Source organism: Lagenorhynchus albirostris, chromosome 2 (genome assembly GCF_949774975.1).
Source record: "Lagenorhynchus albirostris chromosome 2, mLagAlb1.1, whole genome shotgun sequence".
Lineage (NCBI taxonomy): Eukaryota > Metazoa > Chordata > Mammalia > Artiodactyla > Delphinidae > Lagenorhynchus > Lagenorhynchus albirostris.
Genome location: NC_083096.1, coordinates 107628675 through 107650025, shown reverse-complemented (window position 1 = coordinate 107650025; position 21351 = coordinate 107628675). Strand labels below are relative to the sequence as shown.

Below are 21351 nucleotides of genomic sequence, written 5' to 3'. Positions count from 1 at the left end.
TCTATATTTCTGTTTTTGTGCCAGTACCATACTGTCTAGATTACTGTAGCTTTGTAGTATAGTCTGAAGTCTGGGAGCCTGATTCCTCCAGCTCCGTTTTTCTTTCTCAAGATTGCTTTGGCTATTCGGGGTCTTTTGTGTTTCCATACAAATTGTGCAATTTTTTGTTCTAGTTCTGTGAAAAATGCCATTGGTAGTTTGATAGAGATTGCATTGAATATGTAGATTGTTTTGTGTAGTATAATCATTTTCACAATGTTGATTCATCCAATCCAAGAACATGGTATATCTCTCCATCGTTTCTAATTTCTTTCATCAGGGTCTTATAGTTTTCTGTATACAGGTAGTTTGTCTCCTTAGGTAGGTTTATTCCTAGGTATTTTATTCTTTTTGTTGCAGTGGTAAATGGGAGTGTTTCCTTAATTTCTCTTTCAAATTTTTCATCATTAGTGTATAGGAATGCAAGACATTTCTGTGCATTGATTTAGTATGCTGCTACTTTACCAAATACATTGGTTAGCTCTAGTAGTTTTCTGGTAGCATCTTTAGGATTCTCTATGTATAGTATCATGTCATCTGCAAACAATGACAATTTTACTTCTTTTCTGATTTGGATTCCTTTTATATCTCTTTCTCCTTTGATTGCTGTGGCTAAAACTTCCAGAAATGTGTTGAATAACAGTGGTGAGAGTGGGCAACCTTGTCTTTTCCTTGATCTTAGAGGAAATGGTTTCAGTTTTTCCCCATTGAGAACAATGTTGGCTGTGGGTTTCTCATATATAGTTTTTATTATGTTGAGGTAAGTTCCCTCTATGCCTACTTTCTGGAGGGTTTTTATCATAAATGGGTGTTGAACTTTGTCGAAAGCTTTTTCTGCATCTATTCAGATTATCATATGGTTTCTATCCTTCAATTTGTTAATATGGTGTATCACATTGATTGACTTGCATATCTTGAAGAAACCTTGCATTCCTGGGATAAACCCCACTTGATCATGGTGTAGGATCCTTTTAATGTGCTGTTGGATTCTGTTTTCTGGTATTTTGTTGAGGATTTTTACATCTATGTTCATCAGTGATATTGGCCTGTAATTTTCTTTTTTTTGGTGACATCTTAGTCTGGTTTTGATATCAGAGTGATGGTGACCTCATAGAATGAGTTTGGGAATGTTCCTCCCTCTGCTATATTTTGCACGAGTTTGAGAAGGATAGGTGTTATCTCCTCTCTAAATGTTTGATAGAATTCGCCTGTGAATCTGTCTGGTCCTGGGCTTTTGTTTGTTGGAAGATTTTGAATCACAGTTTCAACTTCAGTGCTTGTGATTTGTCTGTTTATATTTTCTATATTTTCTTGGTTCAGTCTTGGAAGGTTTTGATTTTCTAAGAATTTTCCATTTCTTCCACGTTGTTCATTTTATTGGCATATAGTTGCTTATAGTAATATCTCATGATACTTTGTATTTCTGCAGTGTCAGTTTTTACTTCTCCTTTTTCATTTCTAATTCTGTTGATTTGAGTTTTCTCACTTTTATTTCTTGGTAAGTCTGGCTAATGGTTTATCAATTTTGTTTAACTTCTCAAAGAACCAGCTTTTAGTTTTACTGATCTTTGCTATTGCTTCCTTCATTTCTGTTTCATTTATTTCTGATCTGATCTTTATGATTTCTTTCCTTCTGCTAACTTCGGGTTTTTTCTGTTCTTCTTTCTCTGATTGCCTTAGGTGTAAGGTTAGGTTGTTGATTTGAGATGTTTCTTGTTTCTTGAGGTAGGATTGTTTTGCTCTAAACTACCCTCTTAGAACTGCTTTTGCTGCATCGCATAGGTTTTGGGTCATCGTGTTTTCATTGTCATTTGTTTCGAGGTATTTTTTTATTTCCTCTTTAATTTATTCAGTGATCTCTTGGTTATTTAGTAGCATATTGTTTAGCCTCCATGTGTTTGTATTTTTTACAGTTTTTTCCTGTAATTGATATCTAGTCTCACAGCGTTGTGGTCAGAAAAGATACTTGATACAATTTCAATTTTCTTCAATTTACCAAGGCTTGATTTGTGACTCAAGATATGATCTATCCTGGAGAATGTTCCATGAGCGCTTGAGAAGAAAGTTTATTCTGTTGTTTTTGGATGGAATGTCCTATAAATATCAATTAAGTCCATCTTGTTTAATGTATCATTTAAAGCTTGTGTTTCCTTATTTATTTCCATTTTGGATGATCTGTCCATTGGTGAAAGTGGGGTGTTAAAGTCCCCTATTATGATTGTGTTATGTCGATTTCCCCTTTTATGGCTGTTAGCATTTGCCTTATGTATTGTGGTGCTCCTATGTTGGGTGCATAAATATTCACCATTGTTATATCTTCTTCTGGATCGATCCCTTGATCATTATGTAGTGTCCTTCTTTGTCTCTTGTAATAGTCTTTATCTTAAAGTCTATTTTGTCTGATATGAGAATTGCTACTCCAGCTTTCTTCTGATTTCCATTTGCATGGAATATCTTTTTCCATCCCATCACTTTGTCTGTATGTGTCCCTAGGTCTGAAGTGGGTCTCTTGTAGACAACATATATATGGGTCTTGTTTTTGTATCCATTCAGCCAGTCTGTGTCATGTGGTTGCAGCATTTAATCCATTTACATTTAAGTAATTATCAATTTGTATGTTCCTATTACCATTTTCTTAATTGTTTTGAGTTTGTTTTTGTATGTCTCTTCCTTCTCTTGTGTTTCCCGCTTAGAGAAGTTCCTTTAGCATTTGTTGTAAAGCTGGTTTGGTGGTGCTGAATTCTCTTAGCTTTTGCTTGTCTGTAAAGGTTTTAATTTCTCCATCGAATCTGAATGAGATCCTTGCTGGGTAGAGTAATCTTGGTTGTATGTTTTTCCCTTTCATCACTTTAAATATGTCCTGCCACTCCCTTCTAGCTTGCAGAGTTTCTGCTGAAAGATCAGCTGTTAACATTATGGGGTTTCCCCTGTATGTTATTTGTTGCTTTTCCCTTGCTGCTTTTAATATTTTTTCTTTTATTTAATTTTTGATAGTTTGATTAATATGTGTCTTGTTATGTTTCTCTTTGTGTTTATCCTGTGTGGGACTCTCTGCCCTTCTTGGGCTTGATTGACTATTTCCTTTCCCATGTTAGGGAAGTTTTCAACCATAATCACTTCAAATATTTTCTCAGACCCTTTCTTTTTCTCTTCTTCTTCTGGGACCCCTATAATTTGAATGTTGGTGCATTTAATGTTGTCCCAGAGTTCTGAGACTGTTCTCAATTCTTTTCATTCTTTTTTCTTTATTCTGCTCTGCAGTAGTTATTTCCATTATTTTATCTTCCAGGTCACTTATCCGTTCTTCTGCCTCAGTTATTCTGGTATTGATCCCATCTAGAGTATTTTTAATTTCATTTATTGTGTTGTTCACTGTTGCTTGTTTCCTCTTTAGCTCTTCTAGGTCCTTGTTAAATGTTTCTTGCATTTTGTCTATTCTATTTCCAAGAATTTGGATCATCTTTACTACCATTATTCTGAATTCTTTTTCAGGTAGACTGCCTATTTCCTCTTCATTTGTTTGGTCTGGTGGGTTTTTACCTTGCTCCTTCGTCTGCTGCATATTTCTCTGTTTTCTCATTTTGTTTAATTTCCTGTGTTTGGGGTCTCCTTTTCGCAGGCTGCAGGTTCCTAGTTTCCGTTGTTTTTGGTGTCTGCCCTCCAGTGGCTGAGGTTGATTCAGTGGCTTGTGTAGGCTTCCTGGTAGAGGGGACTGGTGCCTCTGTTCTGGTGGGTGGGGCTGGATCTTGTCTTTCTTGTGGGCAGGGCCGCATCCGGTGGTGTGTTTCGGGGTGTCTGTGGACTTATTATGACTTTAGGCAGCCTCTCTGCTAATGGGCAGGGTTGTGCTCCTGTCTTGCTAGTTGATTGGCGTGGGGCGTCCAGCACTGGAGCTTGCTGGCAGTTGGGTGGAGCTGGGTCTTAGCATTGAGATGGAGATCTGTGGGAGAGCTCTCGCTGATTTATATTACATGGCGCTGGGAGGTCACTGGTGGTCCAATGTCATTAACTCAGCTCTCCCACCTCAAGAGGCTCAGGCCTGACACCAGGTCAGAGCACCAAGACCCTGTCAGCCACATGGCTCAGAAAAAAGGGAGAAAAAAAGAATGAAAAAGAGAATAATAGATGAAAAAAATTATTTAAATAAATAATAAAAAAAGAAGAGAACAACCAAACCAATAAACAAATCCACCAATGATAACAAGTGCTAAAATCTATACTGAGATAAACATAAAAATTAGAAACAAATAAGTCGCAGACAGCAAACCCCAAGTCTACAGTTGCTCCCAAAGTCCACCTCCTCAATTTGGGATGATTCGTTGTGTATTCAGGTATTCCACAGATGCAGGGTACATGAAGCTGATTGTGGAGCTTTAATCCGCTGCTCCTGAGGCTGCTGAGAGAGATTTCCCTTTCTCTTCTTTGTTCACACAGCTCCCAGGGGCTCAGCTTTGGATTTGGCCTCACCTCTGCGTGTAGGTCGCCTGAGGGCGTCTGTTCTTCGCTCAGACAGGACGGGGTTAAAGGAGCCGCTGATTCGGGGGCTCTGGCTCACTCAAGCCGGGGGGAGGGAGGGGTACGGATTGCGGGGCGGGCCTGTGGCGGCAGAGGCCACTGTGACGTTGCACCAGCCTGAGGCGCGCCGTGCGTTCTCCCGGGGAAGTTGTCCCTGGATCACGGGACCCTGCAGTGGCGGGCTGCACAGGCTCCCAGGAGGGGAGGTGTGGAGAGTGACCTGTGCTCGCACACAGGCTTCTTGGTGGCGGCAGCAGCGGCCTTAGCATCTCATGCCCGTCTGTGGGGTCCCGGCTGCTAGCCGCGGCTCGCACCCGTTTCTGTTGGCGCTTTTAATCCCCTCTCCCCGCGAACCCGGAAACAATGGTCTCTTGCCTCTTCTGTAAGTCCAGACTTTCTCCCGGACTCCCTCCCTGCTAGCTGTAGCGCACTAGCCCCCTGCAGGCTGTGTTTACGCTGCCAACCCCAGCCCTCTCCCTGCGCTCCAACCGAAGCCCGAGCCTCAGCTCCCAGCCCCGCCCGCCCTGGCGGGTGAGCAGACAAGCCTCTCAGGCTGGTGAGTGCCGGTCGGCACCGATCCTCTGTGCGGGAATCTCTTCGCTTTGCCCTCCGCACCCCTGTTGCTGTGCTCTCCTGCGTGGCTCCGAAGCTGTCCCCCTCCGCCACCCGCAGTCTCCGCCCGCGAAGGAGCTTCCTAGTGTGTGGAAACCTTTCCTCCTTCACAGCTCCTTCCCACTGGTGCAGGTCCTGTCCCTATTCTTTTGTCTCTGTTTTTCCTTTTTTCTTTTTCCGTATCCAGGTACTTGTGGAGTTTCTTGCCTTTTGGGAAGTCTGAGGTCTTCTGCCAGCGTTCAGTAGGTGTTCTATAGGAGTGGTTCCACATGTAGATGTATTTTTGATGTAGTTGTGGGGGGGAAGGTGATCTCCATGTCTTACTTCTCCACCATCTTGAAGGTCCTCCCTGACGAATGAGTTTTAACATCAAGGAGTTTGAAAAGTTCATTGATATAGTTTTCAGATTCCATATTGCAACTAACCAAGTTAGTTTGATATATTATCAAAAGTTAATATCCCCAATTATATAAAAAGTCTGTTAAGAAAGTCCTCCTTTTGCTAACTGCACATATATTTGATTCATAAATTTCAATCAAAACAACATATCTCGGGCTTCCCTGGTGACGCAGTGGTTGAGAGTCCACCTGCTGATACAGAGGACACAGGTTCGTGCCTCGGTCCGGGAAGATCCCACATGCTGCGGAGCGGCTGGGCCCGTGAGCCATGGCCGCTGAGCCTGCGCGTCCGGATCCTGTGCTGCACAACGGGAGAAGCCACAACAGTGAGAGGCCCGCGTACAGCAAAAAAAAAAAAAAAAAATCTCAGCAGATTGAATAAGCAGATATGAGAATCCAGCTATGTTCTATTAAGCCAGCTTTTAAAGAGATTTACAAAAATATAAAACAATGCTATTATTCTCATTAATTGTTTTTGTGTTGGAGAATATAGTTATTTTTTATAATAACAATTTATGTTAACTTGTAATGGTTTTGTTATTTTTAAGTGAGTTAATATATATTTTTGAAATTTCTTGGTTTTAATTTCTCATGTGGCCAGTATTGATAGGTATCACCCACCTAAAAAGTGCTCTTTGAGGTCCTCCTCACTACATTTTAGAACATGAAAGGATCCTGAGGTCAAAAAGTTTGAGAACACAGCTCTCAATAAAATACACATTGGTATATTTTATTCCTGAAATTGTTCCTTGCTTCAAAGAACAAGCCCAATTCCCTCCAAGATGTACAGGAAGTTATCATGAAGGAGACAATAACTAAATCTATCAAAGGGTGTAGACTACAGCACAGGCACCATACTTGTTAGTGCTGTCACTGTAGCTGGCTAGGGTCCCCCCCAATCTGATTGAGTGAGCATTGCTCCACGAACAAGCATCCGAATTCACCCATCAATTTAACAGACAGTTGTTCAGGGCCTCTTGTTTTCCAGGCACTGTGGTAAGTGGTAGAGGTGCAAAATAGAACAAGACAGTAGCTTTTAGGCAGAATGTGGAAGTTAAGATGAGTTCGTGCCTGTCTGTGACCGCCACTGGATAGCTGTGACGAGAAAACATTTGGGGCCATGAGATTATAATGATCCATTGAGAAGAAAAAGGTCGTGAAAGGTCAGGAAAATCAAACTTTGGACTAGTCTGAAATGCTAGTAACACTAGGAATAAGTGAAGTTTTTCATGTAGCTTGGGTGGCTTGCCTGCAACGTATGTTTTGAGAACACACATATGCATAACATATAGGTTTTCCCCCTTCAAGAAACTTCCAGCCCAGTGGTGGTAACAAAGTAGAGTTAAGAAAGTTGTGTTTTGGGACTTTTCATGGTGGTCCAGTGGGTAGGACTCCGCACTCCCAATGCAGGGGACCCTGGTTCCATCCCTGGTTGGAGAACTAGATCCCACGTGCATGCTGCAACTAAGAGTTTGCGTGCCACAACTAAGAAGTCCTCATGCCACAACAACGAAAAGCCCGAGTGCCACAACTAAGACCTGGCGCAGCCAAAAATAAATAAACGTTAAAAAAAAAAAGAAGAAAAGGAAAGTTGTGTTTCAATAAAATGAGGCAATCATATCAAATGCTGCAAAGATGTCGAGTAGGTAGGTCATAGGTGAAAGCAGCATGAAGCGGTTGAATTTTCAACATCATGTTAAGGAAGACTGCTTAAGAAAAAGTCAGATAAAGCAGTGAGATGGAATGGAACACATTATAATAGTTTCCAAAGATAAACAGCAGTGAACTCAAAGAAGAGGCTCTGGTTTTCTTTAGGCTGTTTATTGTACAGCCTTTAATTCACTATTAGGGAAGAGAAGATCCAGGAAACAAAAAGGCTTGGAAGAATGAGCACCAAATGTAGCTTTTCCCTGCCTTTAATCAGACTAAATAACAAGGGCAGGTGGAAAGAGCAAGATTATTGGATCCAAAGATGGCAAAAGGGAGAGAAACTGTCTTTTTGGCCCTCACTGGCCACCCTTATTCCTTGCCATGAGATAAGGAAAGAATATTCCTTCTCCCTGTAGCTGGATGGTTACCTTCAAGTCTTAGATCATAATACAGGCAGCGGGACTGAGCGATAAGAAAGGACAACACAGGCTAAGAAAAGGATGTGTCTCTTTTCCCCTTTTCCCAGAGCCTCAGTGCACCTTATTCATTTATCCTCTGTCATTTAGATAGAGTTGGTGTTTCCAGAGAAAACTGTCAGAGGATAAGTTTGAGGTTCACAGCGAAATTTAGGAAATAGAGAAAAAAATCAAGTCAAAAGCACAGGAACCAAAAAAAGAGGGAGGGCAAAAAAAAAAATTGAAGTTCTCCCCAACACCTCCTCCCCACAATGAGATTGTCCCTTTTACAAGAAGAGGACCAGTGGCAAAGTCGTTTGCCTTCCCCAGGGAGCAAGCAAAAGGCTTTACAAATAGGGCTTAGTAAATAATTAATACAAACCAATGCTGAGGATACACTTAAAAAAATAGTTTGAAGCAAAAACCCAAGATGATAAGATAAATAGCAAAAACATTTTAAAGGATGGGCTCTGCTCTTTCTGCCATCTTTGTGCTCTGTTTAGGGGAAGGGAGACCAGGAAATAACGGGTGGCTCTGGGTCATGCTCTCTCTGGTCCATGTGGAGCTAAAGGGCACCCACTGGTTAGACAAGAGTTAGCAAAGGTACTTGATTTTTCGACGTGGGGCTCCTTATTTCCTCAATTGGTGGATTTCTCAATAGCTTGTTCAAACTCTGAGGTGCTGTGACAGCTCCTGGACTGATTCCGACCACTGAATCCGACGAGTTGAAGCAGAATTTCAAATGCTGTTAACAATGCAGTATGTTGTGCATAAGGATAAATTAATTCACCAGTAATCTCTCTTTTCTCAGAAACATGATTCCGGTGACAGAGTTCCGGCAGTTCTCTGAGCAGCAGCCTGCCTTCCGGGTTCTGAAGCCATGGTGGGATGTATTTACCGATTACTTGTCCGTGGCCATGCTGATGATCGGTGTGTTCGGATGCACTTTGCAGGTAGGTCCCTAGACTCATGTCAAAACAGAGCCAGGGGCTTCCCTGGTGGCGCAGTGGTTGAGGGTCCGCCTGCCGATGCAGGGGACGCGAGTTCGTGCCCCAGTCCGGGAAGATCCCACATGCCGCGGATTGGCTGGGCCCGTGAACCATGGCCGCTGAGCCTGCGTGTCCGGAGCCTGTGCTCCGCAATGGGAGAGGCCACAACAGTGAGAGGCCCGCGTACCGAAAAAAAAAAAAAAAAAAACAGAGCCAGAGCAAGTCACTAAGCCGTTGAAACCTCTTTAAAAAGAGTGTGTGATTTTTAACCATGTATGTATTAGTTGCTCTTCTGTACTTATGCATGGTGTTTGTAATCATGGCAGGGAGCCTGAAGCCTGATTTCCCAAACTTTCCTAATTAGGTAAATACGGTACTTGTAAGATTTAACAGAGCTCAAAGAGCAGTTGACTATAGTCAAGTAATATTTGATGTCACAAACATCAAAGGGAGCCCTTTATCTTTCAAAGTTGGTTTTATACCCACAGCAAAATATAGAATATAGCAAAATATATTATGTATAGCCAGAGTGCCATTTATATTGTTAAAATGGAATGTTTTTCTTTATCTCTTATATTTACCCCTGATAAGATTTTCTGGGAGGACTGACATTTTGATGAGATATTATCTTACCCAATGCTTAGTTCTGAGTTAAATTGTACCTGAATCATAAATTGTTCTATATAGATACTGTATATTCATATATTGAATCCAGATTTTTTGCAAATCTATGTATCAGGCACCATACTTTGAGGACATATATACCTGTAAGCAGTTCATTTCTAGGGGGAAACTAAATAAACAAACAACAGAAAAGGTTATACTGTGCTAGAGTTGTTTTTTTTTTTTTCTGAAAAGCTCTATGCAAGTCCAAAGGAGAGGAACAAGAGAAATGGTATATTAAAACTTGAGAACCAGTCAGGAAAAGGGAGCTGGGGATGAAGAAAGTGCCAGGAAGAGGAAGGAAAGCTCCAAGTCATGGTTATGAGAAAGGACATGACGTCTCTAGGAAACAGTCATTAGGATTGACACCCTTTGGGTGTCATCAGCATGAGAGTTGAAGCCATGCCCGGGAATGGAGTCACCCCAGGAGAATGTGGTTGGTGAGATGATGTCAGGAATAACGGTAAAGAGTGAATGAATGAAAAGGAGACTCCTCTGGAGAAGGCTGAGTAGGGGCAGCCATAAGGATGGGGGGAAACCAAGAGAGAGGAGGGGCTCAGGTGTGGTCAGTGATGGCAGGTGGTTCAACTAACTCACGGGCTAAGGGGAGAAAAGCAGTAAATAGGGCATTAGAAATCTTAGTGTCACTGGTTGGAAAAGTGAATTGGAGTTAAAGACTTATGGAACTTTCAAGTAGATCATCTGAGAGGAAGGAGAGCCAGGAGAGAGGGAAATAGCTAGAAGTGGTGCAGAGGAGAAATAAAGACCTTTTTAATGTTGATTTTAATAATAGTTAACATCTAGTGCTTCCTACGTGTCAGGCACTCTTCTGAACACTTTACACATGTTTTAAATCATTTCATCCTCATGCCAACCCTAGGATATACTATTATCATCCCCGTTTATAGATGCAAAACTAAGGCACAGAGAGATTAGAGAAACTTCCAAGGTGAGTAGCAAAACCCTTACTGAAGTCCAAGCAGTTTGGCCCCAAAGTCCCTATCCTTAATCCCTAACACCATGCTGCTTTTTATTTGTGGGCTGAAAATATCTTGCCCTCCTCCCCCCACCAAAAAAAAGGATGCCAATGAAAAACTAGAGTTTGAAAGAGAGAAAGGGCATTAATTCATTCATAAATAAAACAAATAGTTGTTGAAGAATCTACTGTGTGCCAGGCACTGTTCTAGGGGCCAAGCATTATCAGTGCCGGAGGAAAGAAATAAAAGACAAATATCCCAGCCTTAAAGAACTTAAATTCTGTGGGGGAAAAAACAAGCAAAATAAGCAAAATCAGTTGGTAAATTATATATGTTAGAAGGTAATAAGGACAATGAAAAAGAAAATAAAGCATACGAGGATGGTAGGAGATCACAGCAGGTGAGATTAAGAGTTGTGGTTCTCAAATAGGGTGGCCTCACTGGGAGGTGACTTCTGAGGAGGGAACTGAAGTCGGGTGCGGCAGCGGGCCTTGCAGATGTCACGGAAGCGGGCCTTGCAGATGTCCCAGGAGGAGCCATCCAGACAGAGGGAACAGAAAGAGTAAGAGACACGATGAACAAAGCAGTCACAGGACCCCTCCCCTTCTGCAGGAGAATTTGACATTTGGCTTTCTCAGCTTTCTAGCTCAGCTTCCCTGGGAGCCTGATAAAGGTAGAATGTTAACTGTGTTACTAGGCAACATTGCTTATGGCATAAATGGCTGCTGATTGGTCAACTGCATCTGGGCTGGGAGAATGATAAGCGCCTGGTAGGAAGCCATAGATGGGATTTCTGTGACTGTGGTGACACTTGTAACTGGGCATGTCCCTTGATATATGGAAGGTGTATCTACTGAGTTACAAGAGCTATTGGCTCCTTTGGAGCATAAGGCATCAAAGCCAGAGTAAATCCGGAATCTGCCTACAGTGGATCTCTTTTTCTTGCATCTGAGATGATCGTGGAGAAGCTTAGGGAGAGACTAGCTCCTGGGCAGCGGTGTGGACCACCACACAGGCAGTTGTGAAGATTCCCCCAAAGGGAGAGAGTCTGATGCTGCCTGGCTGACAAGCTGTGACTCCAATCCTGTTTCTTTCCAATGATTCTGTTACCAAATAAGGTTTATGATAATACTATAAGTTTGAATGTTGAGATGATCCTAGGAAGACCCCTGGTGATGTCGCAGGCCTGAAGCATGGGTATTCCTCGCATGTTGAGGGAAAAGCCAGGTGGCCAGTGGGCTACAGCAGAGTGAGGAGAAGAGTGGTAGAAGAATGAGGCCTGAGAGGTAACAGCTGCCGGATCATGTAGGGCCTGGAGGCCCCTGTAAAGGTTCTGTCCTTGCTCTGACAAGGGTGAGACATGTTTGGAGGGTTGGCATTATCTGACTTAGGTTTTGACAAGACCACTCTAGGTGTTGAGAATACAGTATGGGGGGGGGCAAGAGCTGAAGCAGGGAGATTACTGAGAAGGCTAGTGCAATAATCCAGGGAAGATATGAATCAGATGGCTTGGACCAGGACTGAAGCCGTGGTTCTGGATATATTTTGAAGGAAAAAACATTAAGACTTGCTAGAAGATTGAACTGAGCGTGAGTGATATGTATGAGAGAAAAAGAGAAATCAAGAATGACTCTTAAGATTTTGGGGCCTGAGCCACTTGGAAAAAGTTTGTTTTTGAGCCTGTTGGGTTTGAAATATGTTAGATATCCAAGTGGAGAAGTGAGCAGTTGGATATAAGACCCGGTAGTTCAGGGTAAGAGAAGAATGGTCAGGAGGAAGGATGTGATGGATCCAGGATCCAGGTGGGATTATCCTTGATTTGGGTGGAGGGTGTACCTTCCACAAGAATAGTAACGATGGCTACAGATGCATTTTATTGCAGGAGAGGAGAGGCACAGTAAGACGGGAGTGTGTGCCTTGTAGCTTCTGTGAAATAGTGACACATCTGCTGAGAGATTGTGAGGTAAGGGAGGTAGCAGGATGTGGCAACAAGGTAGGTAGTAGAGAAGGGCGAAGTTTGGAGTGGCAAGTTTGGGAAATAGCAGAGGGAGGTGACATAGATCTGCAGGAGGACTCTGTGTCTGTCCTTATTACTGTGCCACGCGCAGCACCAGCACTGCCACAGGACCTGCTTATGAACAAGCACAGGAGTCGTTTCTCCTTTTTTTTTTTAAATTTTTAATTTTATATTGGAGTATGTAGTCGTTTCTCTTGTTTACTTATTTCATAGCAGGATGAAATGCAGAAAAGAGAAACCACACAGAGAATCTATAAGAACTAGTAGCTAACTTGGAACAAAATAAATGAAAATGGTAGTGTGGACCTATGAAAATGTCTATGATGAACATCATTTAGGGATGTGGCCACAGTGAGTTCAGAAGGGGATTCAAGAACAACTTAAGCATCTCTTCCTGAGCCCTGGTCAGAACCCTCTTCCTGGAGCACAGCCCCCGTCATGTCTCTCTGCTGCACAGAAGCATCCCACTTAGCACCCTGCCCAGCACGCTTAGTACCTGCTCCTCAGATGGGTGACCTAATCTGGACACTTCACACACAGGCCTGTTTTATCCTTACAGCCTTTAAGAAGAATATGGACGCCAGTTGGGTACAGGAAGTGTAGTCTGAGATGTCAAGATTCTAAAAAATGTGAAATACCCCAAAGGAAGATTCCATCAGAACATGAAGGTTACCAGGCTCAGAATTCATATGGGATGGACCATTTGTTCAACAAACATCCCTAAGCACCCGAGATATGTCAGGCATTATGTGGGGTGCTCGAAACACTGAAAGAGAAATACAGTACAGCCCCTGCTGTCAGACTGCTAATAGTCTACAGACTGTACAAATACAGAAGCAGTGCCATTTGGTGTGTAAGCGCTTTTATGGTGATAGATTTCAAGAGCATTAAATATGATGTCATCTCAGCTACTGGAAGTTAGGGACTTGAGGAGGTGAATTTGAGCTAATTCTCAAAGAATGAGTATACAACTCCAAAATATACATTTTTAAAAAAGAGGAATGGAAGAAAAAATCAGCATAAGCAATAGATTTAGTGTGATCATTTCACAAAGCCCTCATTATGGGTCCTCATGGCATTTTCGGGGGCATCTTGCACTGGGTGGGGCATTCCCACAGAATCCAGGATGCTAATAGCACTCGCATCGAGTGATACTGGTAAGGAACCTGTGCTACCTGTGTGTAGAATCCTTATGTACTTTATTTAGCTCCCAGAAGGACCCTTGGGGAGTAGATTAGTCCCATCTTTCAGGTGAGAATTCTCGTCTGAAAGGTTACGTAATGCCCCCAAAGCCAAGAGGGATGCAGCGAGGGTTCAGATCTCAGGTCAGTTCTCCAGCATGTGGCTTTCACCCCTGTGCACCCTGCTGTGGGATATTATGGAATCATTACAGTTGCACAGATCCTGTGGCCAAATTTTGGCTCGTAAAACAGGATTTTAAGTATAAAAACAAGTGCAAAATGACTAAAAGAGAAAATAGAAAGTTATAAAAAGAATTGATTTTCTGAATTACAGCTTAGATTCTCTAAAAGATTATTCACTATACACCTGCTATTAAAAAAAAAAACTTCCAACCTATAGTGAACATTGAAGAGAAAAGAAATAAGATATAAATTACTGAAGAAAGTAAAACCACTCAGTATTCATATTACAAATGAAAGCAATGTTTCCAAGGGGGAGAATTTAATCTCTTATTTTAGCTCTCTTATGATAATCCTCTGAAATTGGTTTAATGACTGATAACTTCATAAACAAAAGGTTCTCTGTGAAGCTCAAAATCCTTTCCCATTTCCAAGGTGATCTTACAATAATCAAAATATGTTTTTATGCCTTGATTTTCCTTTTGTGAAATGAAAGTGCAGTCATTCTGATCTTACTTACAAAACAAGTTAACGCTTGGGGTTTGAAAACACGACAAAGCAAAATCTAAGTAGGGTTAGAAGAGCACTCTGGTGGTAAACTAGGAATCCAATCGTTTTGGACTATTTTCTAAATGGCTTCTTCCAATGGCAAACACTATTTCATTATCTCTTTATTCCTAAAAGATTGTGTGCCTATAGGTTTAACACTATGTAGCTTTAAAGATACTGGGGGAAGGAGGAAGTCATCGACTATCAATGGGATGTTGATTCTTTCTTGCCCTGATGTAAAAGGATTAAAGTCAACACTTGTCTTACTCATCTGACAAATATTTATTCGTTTCTGAGCAAGTAGCTATTTTCAAGGCTGCCATGGGATAAGAGCATGCATAAAGAGCATTCCTTAGATTACATCAGAAAGAAACAAATATAAACTCATTGTAAACCAGGAGAGTGTACGTATCCTATTTCTGTACAGTCACAGACCCTCAAGGACCCATAGCGTAAACACCCAATCTTGTGCTATAAATAAACAACATTATTCAACTACTCAAAACACTCAATAAAATAGACGAAATCCTGAAAGGTCAACACGTTGCTTCCTGGAAAAATAAGATTGCTTTAGATCTCTGCTCCGTGACTCCAGGTTATCTTATGATGACCAAATCCACAGCAGCCCATCGTCAGGCCATTACCAAATATAGAGTTAACAGTTAGAAACCAGAAGCAGGAACTGGAAGACAAGCCCCCTGAAAACCCTAGGGGACTGCTCTGTGACTGCTACACAGGAAAGACATTTCCTGCTTTCTGAATTGGGTGGTGGGGGGGGAAGCCAAGGGAATGATTTCAATGACTTGAAACCACCTACCAAAAAAAAATTCCTTGTGGACTAAGCCAGTCGCCAGGAGCAAACTGGCTGACGCCAGCAGGATCACATTGGACAAGAGTTTGGTGCATCTGAGCTGCTTGGTCCGAGTTAATCCCCACTTTTATTTTTGGTACATACTCAACTGCTTCTCTGATTTAGAACCATCAGCATCAACGCCATGGCACATGGCCTTCAGCCGATAATGCTCACAGGCAGTTCACTGGAAAGCACAGGTGGTAAAAATTATAGACCGCAGAGGGATTTCAGAGTAGTTCATTTTGATAATGTGCCCTGAATCCTTGCTTCTATAATACCTCTCTCCCCCAGTCCTCTGTCCCATACTAACCGGGATCTCTAGTAGATCTTTTTCTTTTGCCAGATCTGAATTTACAGATGGAGACTCAGAAATTCGTACTTAGATTAGCCTATTGTTTAAGGTGAAATTCAGAATGCTAATGAAACAGCAGATAGCACCAATGGGTAGGTTTAAAATGAAGACCTCATCTACGATATGTTTTATAAAGTTTCTGTGTACCCACGACATGTCAATATTCTACTTCAGTCTTTGGGGAATATGAAACAAAAATCATTTGACGGTGAACATAATTTTAAAGAAAACCTTTCGCATCTCTGTAGGGATGGCGGTAGATGCTGTGAGAGAAACACTACTTCAGAATCCCTGTTACATCTAGTAACAAAAATATGCCTCAGTTAGGACTTCCTTGTTATGGTGGTTTATTCAAACTGATACTTTTTTCTTCCCTAGAACTTTATTTCTTGTCATCTATCACCTTGACAACTTAATGTGCAGTGAATTCCTGGCCACAAGAATAATATATGAGTGCCTTTCACCTCACTTGCTTGGGTTTAACACAGGGCATGAATCTAAATGCCTTTCTTAGATCATCGGATGCCGTCCAATGCCAGTCAGTGAATGGGGAACATTTCCTTTTATTTCACTATTATGGATTGTTATGACCATGTTGCCATTGATTATTTAATAATACATCTTTTCCCTCAAATAATAAAGCACTGACAGAGTACTGGATTTTTTTCCTATGTGAAGCAAATGAGATTTACTGTATATTTAGTCTCTGTTGTGGATCCTGTACTGTAAATCGCCAAAATCCATGTTTAAAAATCTCTATTAAGTGGGTTTATCATGATATGGAGGGAGATAATCTTGTATTTCTAATCAGGACCCCTGATTTGGAGACCCTCCCCGATCCTCTCATCCTATCAGGCGAACAGATCCACTTGGATTCTTCTGTCCTCGCTTGGTTCCTCTCCAAGGCCCTTCTTTCCCATTTCGCTGAGAACACTGACCACATCTGGATCCTCCCAGCCATACAGTGACCCTGTGCTAAGGATTAGGCCAACACTGGACTACATTTTAATTACAAGGCTAGTAAGTTTCTAGGTATATCTGGAGTCTTCTATTTAATATAAATAATGAGTGCTGCTCCTTTGTCCCCTATACTACTGTTTTCTTGTAAAATCCTGCATTTTTATTATTTTATAATTCCTATTGTTTGGGGACATCTGGCCTTCATATAGTTTTTCTTTAAATCTAGTGTTATTGTTTTGTGTCTAATTTTTAAACTATGAAATCAAACACTCCCAACTAGAAAGATACATACCAACTAAAAGATTTAACAAAAAATAAGATACCACTCAGAATGGCAACAAAAACTATCAGATATCTAGGAATTAAGCTAATCAAGAATACACAAAGACTTCCCTGGTGGCACAGTGGTTAAGAATCCGCCTGCCAATGCAGGGGACACGGGTTCGAGCCCTGGTCTGAGAAGATCCCACATGCCGTGGAGCAACTAAGCCTGTGTGCCACAGCTACTGAGCCTGCGCTCTAGAGCCCACGGGCCACAACTACTGAGCCTGCGCACCCCAACTACTGAAGCCCGCCCACCTAGAGCCCACGCTCCACAACAAGAGAAGCCACCGCAGTGAGAAGCCCGCGCACACAACGAAGAGTAGCCCCCGCTCACCGCAAGTAGAGAAAGCCTGCGTGCAGCAACAAAGACCCAACACAGCCAAAAATAAATAAGTTTATAAAGTAAAAAAAAAAAAAAAGAATACACAAGAACTTAAAAACTTTTAAATGCCTAGTCAATGACATATAAGACAATTTGAATAAATGGAAAGACATTGTATGTCTTTGGATGGCACAAACTTGATATTACAAAGATGTTCAGTCCTCACAAATTAGTTTATAAATTCAAAGCAATATTAAGAAAAGTCTAGTTAGATTTTTTTTTAAGAAAAAGCAACTTGGTGAACATATACCAAAATTTATTTGAAGAGTGCTCACTTATGGTGGTGAAGAGGAATAGAATGGTGTAAGGTGATAAAAGGAAAGAAAAGAAACAGAGAGGAGGAAGAGGAGATGAAGGAGATGGGGAGGGAGGGGCTTTGCAGGACCTGATAACATACTGTACCTTGAGAAATATGGAGAGTTCAGCCCTCTGCCCCGAGGGTCCCCAATCCCACCGCACACACAACAAAACACTTTGACTACATGAACTAATTTCTTCAGAAGCTCCATCTAATTCTCATCCCTTTTCCAGTTGTAAATTTATAAATCTCTGTGCAAATATTCTATTTCACAAGCAGGAAATTTCCTAACTCTAGATTTCACAAGTGGGTAAATTGTTAGCTCTAAGATTTAGCATCCCTCTGTTTCAAAAACAAAACTCTAGTTGGAAGAATTACCTCTAATTGTTAGGGATAGAAACTTTATAAGGCCAGGCCTCGTCTGTAGGGTTCATTCCCACATCCCCAGAATGAAAGACAATAGCAGTCCTGTGGGTCATGTGTAAGTGCTCACCAGAGTTCATTCTGTGGAATGAAGGGATGAGTGAGTGAGGAAAAGTGGATGAGACATTTTTGGCATGTGCTAATGTACAGTGAGCATTTAACGGCTGTGGAAAGGGACTGAGACCTTTGAATTACAGAGATACTGTGCTAATTTCTGGGTATTTTACACCATAACTTAAGAGATTGTGACCAGCATAAAAGAGAGACCAAAAACCCTTATATGAGACCTGGCTGAAGGTATATATAGCCTAAAGTTGAGAAGATTGATGGGACTATGAGAACAGACAGGAGATGCTCAGAGAGCTGCCATGTGGAAAGTGTAGATGTTTTAAACTGATTCCACGTGTCCTAGAACACCAAATAGAACCAACAGCAGAAGTTTTAGGAAAGAAGATTTTCGCTCAATACAAACTCAACTTTCAAAAAGTTAACAACTTTCTGAAAATGTCATGTTAGGTAGTGAGATTCCTATTATTGCAGATGCCCATTGTAGAGAGTGAATAGCCTGGTGGAGGGGAGGCTACAAGGAGAATCCACGTGTCCTCAGACAGAACCATGCGCATTTGTCTTTAACATATAATAAATAGTTCCAGGCAATGGGGTTAGGCAGTGATAAAAATGACAAGGCCCTGCCAAAATAATAAAGATACATTTAAAATATAATGTCAGATGTAAGTGCTTTGTAAGGAAAAAGCAGTGTAAGGAGAGAGAGGGACAGGGGTCCTACTTTAAGTAGGGTTGTCCTCTCTGAAAAAGTCACATTGGAGCAGAACTAAAGGAACTGAGAGAGGGAGGTATGTGGGTATCTGGGAGAAGAACATTCCAGGCAAAGGAATCACAAGAGGCCAGTGTGGCAGATATAGAGACAGCACGGGGGAGTGTAGCCCCTTGCAGTGTTTTCTTGCTAGGATCCACTGTGTAAGACTTGAAGTCAGTATTGACCTAAATTGAGCATTACTGCAAATGTCAGCCTTCTGAGATTTAAGCTTCAGACTTGCCAGAGTTAAGAAAAAGAATTTAATCCTGCGGTATCTGGAACCTGGGACCTTAAGAACTACCAAAACAATTAGTATTACCTCTTTGTTGACACTTAACTAACCAAAGTGTGTGGAAGCAAATGTTAAGAACATATCTCATGGCCCATTCAAGACTTCAGCTTGCTAAAAGGCAGGATCTGTGTGTGATACATCTGTACCCACCTTTGTGTCTTAGACCTAACATTCAAGAAATGTGTGTTGAGTGAATGCATCAATGTGCTTCAGCAGCTCTAAGAATTCATTGACTCTTTTAATAATAAAAACAATTGTACAAACTGTAATTTAAAACTGGATCATAAACTGATGGAGGAAAGCTTTGTGTGGGATAATTAACGACAAGGTGATAAAAATCAGATCTCCCCTGCAAAACGTAGAAAAAGCGGCCAGCAGCAAATGATCTCTCTTTAGTAGCATCAGAGATTAACCACAGCACTCTGCAGAGCTGGACAGGAATACTAGGAGCATCCTCTCTAGAATAATTAGCATAAACCTAGTGCCAGAGAAGGGAGACAGGCCCTTATGCTTGAGCAATAAACTTGAAAGAAAAAGTCCTTTGAGGATGTACCGCAAAAATGTGCTAATAATAGATCAACAATTCCTGACTTGTATATGTTATATGCCCTCACATGTTAGAAAACTACAGCCAAAATTTGTGTATAAAAAAAAATCATGCTGTTGTGACAGAGAAACTTAAGAAACTATAGACATTGAGGCACCTCAGTAGAGCAAGTTACAGAATCATTTCAAGGAGACCAATGAAGTATATTTTTACAGAACTGAGAATTTATGTTTTGGCCATATGTGGTTGTTTTATAGTAAAGTTGAATGCCATGGTGAAAACCAGGTTTTTCTTACCCAGATGATTGCCCATTCATACAGATGTCGTATGGAGAAGAATATTTCGGGCATCCCCAAATAAACCACATTATGAGTGTTGATTGAGTTCTGTAACAGTATTAGTACTTGATCTTGTACCCATGGAATAGATTTTATGAACTGCCCTGAGAGTCTAAAAACCTCCATGTTGTTTTGTGGGAAAATGGTTTCTTCTTTCTAAACAACGAGTTTTCAAATGAACTTTTGAGGGCTTGCTAATGTTCATTAACTATTTAGTATACTTTAGTCTTTTGGAGATTTTTAAAAATTCGTTTAAAATTTAGTGGTTTCTGAGTAATGGTGATATTTTCATGATATTCGTTTATTCTAATCTAAGAAGGTTATAGTCCTGCACTAGTTAAATGTCTTTTAAAAATAAAAATAATAGAATTTCAGAATTGGAAAAGAATTTAGAGGTGATTTAGTATAAGTTCTCATCCAGTATAGAAATCTTTTATAGCTTCCTTGACGGATTAATATCTAGTTTCTACTTGAGTGTATTTGCTGATAGCAAGAAGTGTTCTGTTTAATGAAATTTTTGCTGTGAAACTGCAGATAAATCAGTGCATATTTATTGAATGTTGACTAGGTTCCCAGCACTGTTAGGTATTATTGGGAATAAAAAATAATTTAAGGCTCCATCTGTGCCCCAAAGGAGCTTAAGGAATAGTTGGAGAAGCAAAATAACACATTCATTCATTGTACCAGTTTATTCAGTATGCGATGTTATAGGCACTGTGCTAAGTTCTGACAACACAAAACTTGGTCTTGGACCTGAAGTTGTTTAAACTGTTGCAAAGATGGACATTCATATACATCCTTCTAAAACAGAAGATAATTGCTGCGGGGTGTGTGTGTGTGTGTGTGTGTGTGTTCATATTGCAATGACCATATATTGCAATAGCTGCAAAAGAGGAAGGATAGTTAAGTCTACCTGGGGAAATCACGTTTCTTGATATTCTAGGTAGGATGGTTTAAATTATATTCCTGAAAAAAAAAATGTGTTGTGGTGTGTTACAAAGAATAAGACTTGTGGGGCAAATGTCCACATGGAAGTGTCTAGCGAATAAAGACTTTCAGCTTTTTAGATGTAACAGCACTTTATTTCTAAGAATAAAGGAGTAAAGGCTTTTAAATGTACACATGACTGTTCATCGTGTAATAGCAAGTTTAAATCTTTAGCCCTCCTAAGAAATAAACTATGCTAACTGGCAATATTAGAGTTAACTACTTTAAATTTGAGTTGGCATCTCCCTACTCAAGGTATATTAGTCTTAAGAGCTAGTGAGATTCTTTGCACCGATACCTAAAGCTAAGGCTGTGTAATCTTAAATTCCAATACATTAGCTTATGTTTTGGGATGTTGATGTTAAGTTTTAAAATGTTGGTGCTGGATACTGGACTCAGAAAATACCTAATGCATGATGAGACAATGTTGTAGAGATCCCTTTCTGAATCACTTTTGTGTATCATTGTACTGGTCGGTTTCTTAACTTAATATTTTTAGAAATTCTGCAGTATCCGCCACAAATCTTTTGTCTAATAAACAGGCCATCAGTTA

General features: G+C 40.9%; 1 protein-coding gene across 1 annotated transcript in view; it reads left to right on the top strand.

Moving 5' to 3' along the window:
* LRRC8C (leucine rich repeat containing 8 VRAC subunit C) overlaps positions 1 to 21351 on the top strand; it is an 89859-nt gene that overhangs the window by 47645 nt on the left and 20863 nt on the right. Inside the window, exon 2 of the mRNA XM_060139603.1 lies at positions 8481 to 8622. Coding sequence (XP_059995586.1) covers positions 8485 to 8622 — 138 coding nt within the window. The 5' untranslated portion in view covers positions 8481 to 8484. The remainder of the gene's footprint in view (positions 1 to 8480; positions 8623 to 21351) is intronic.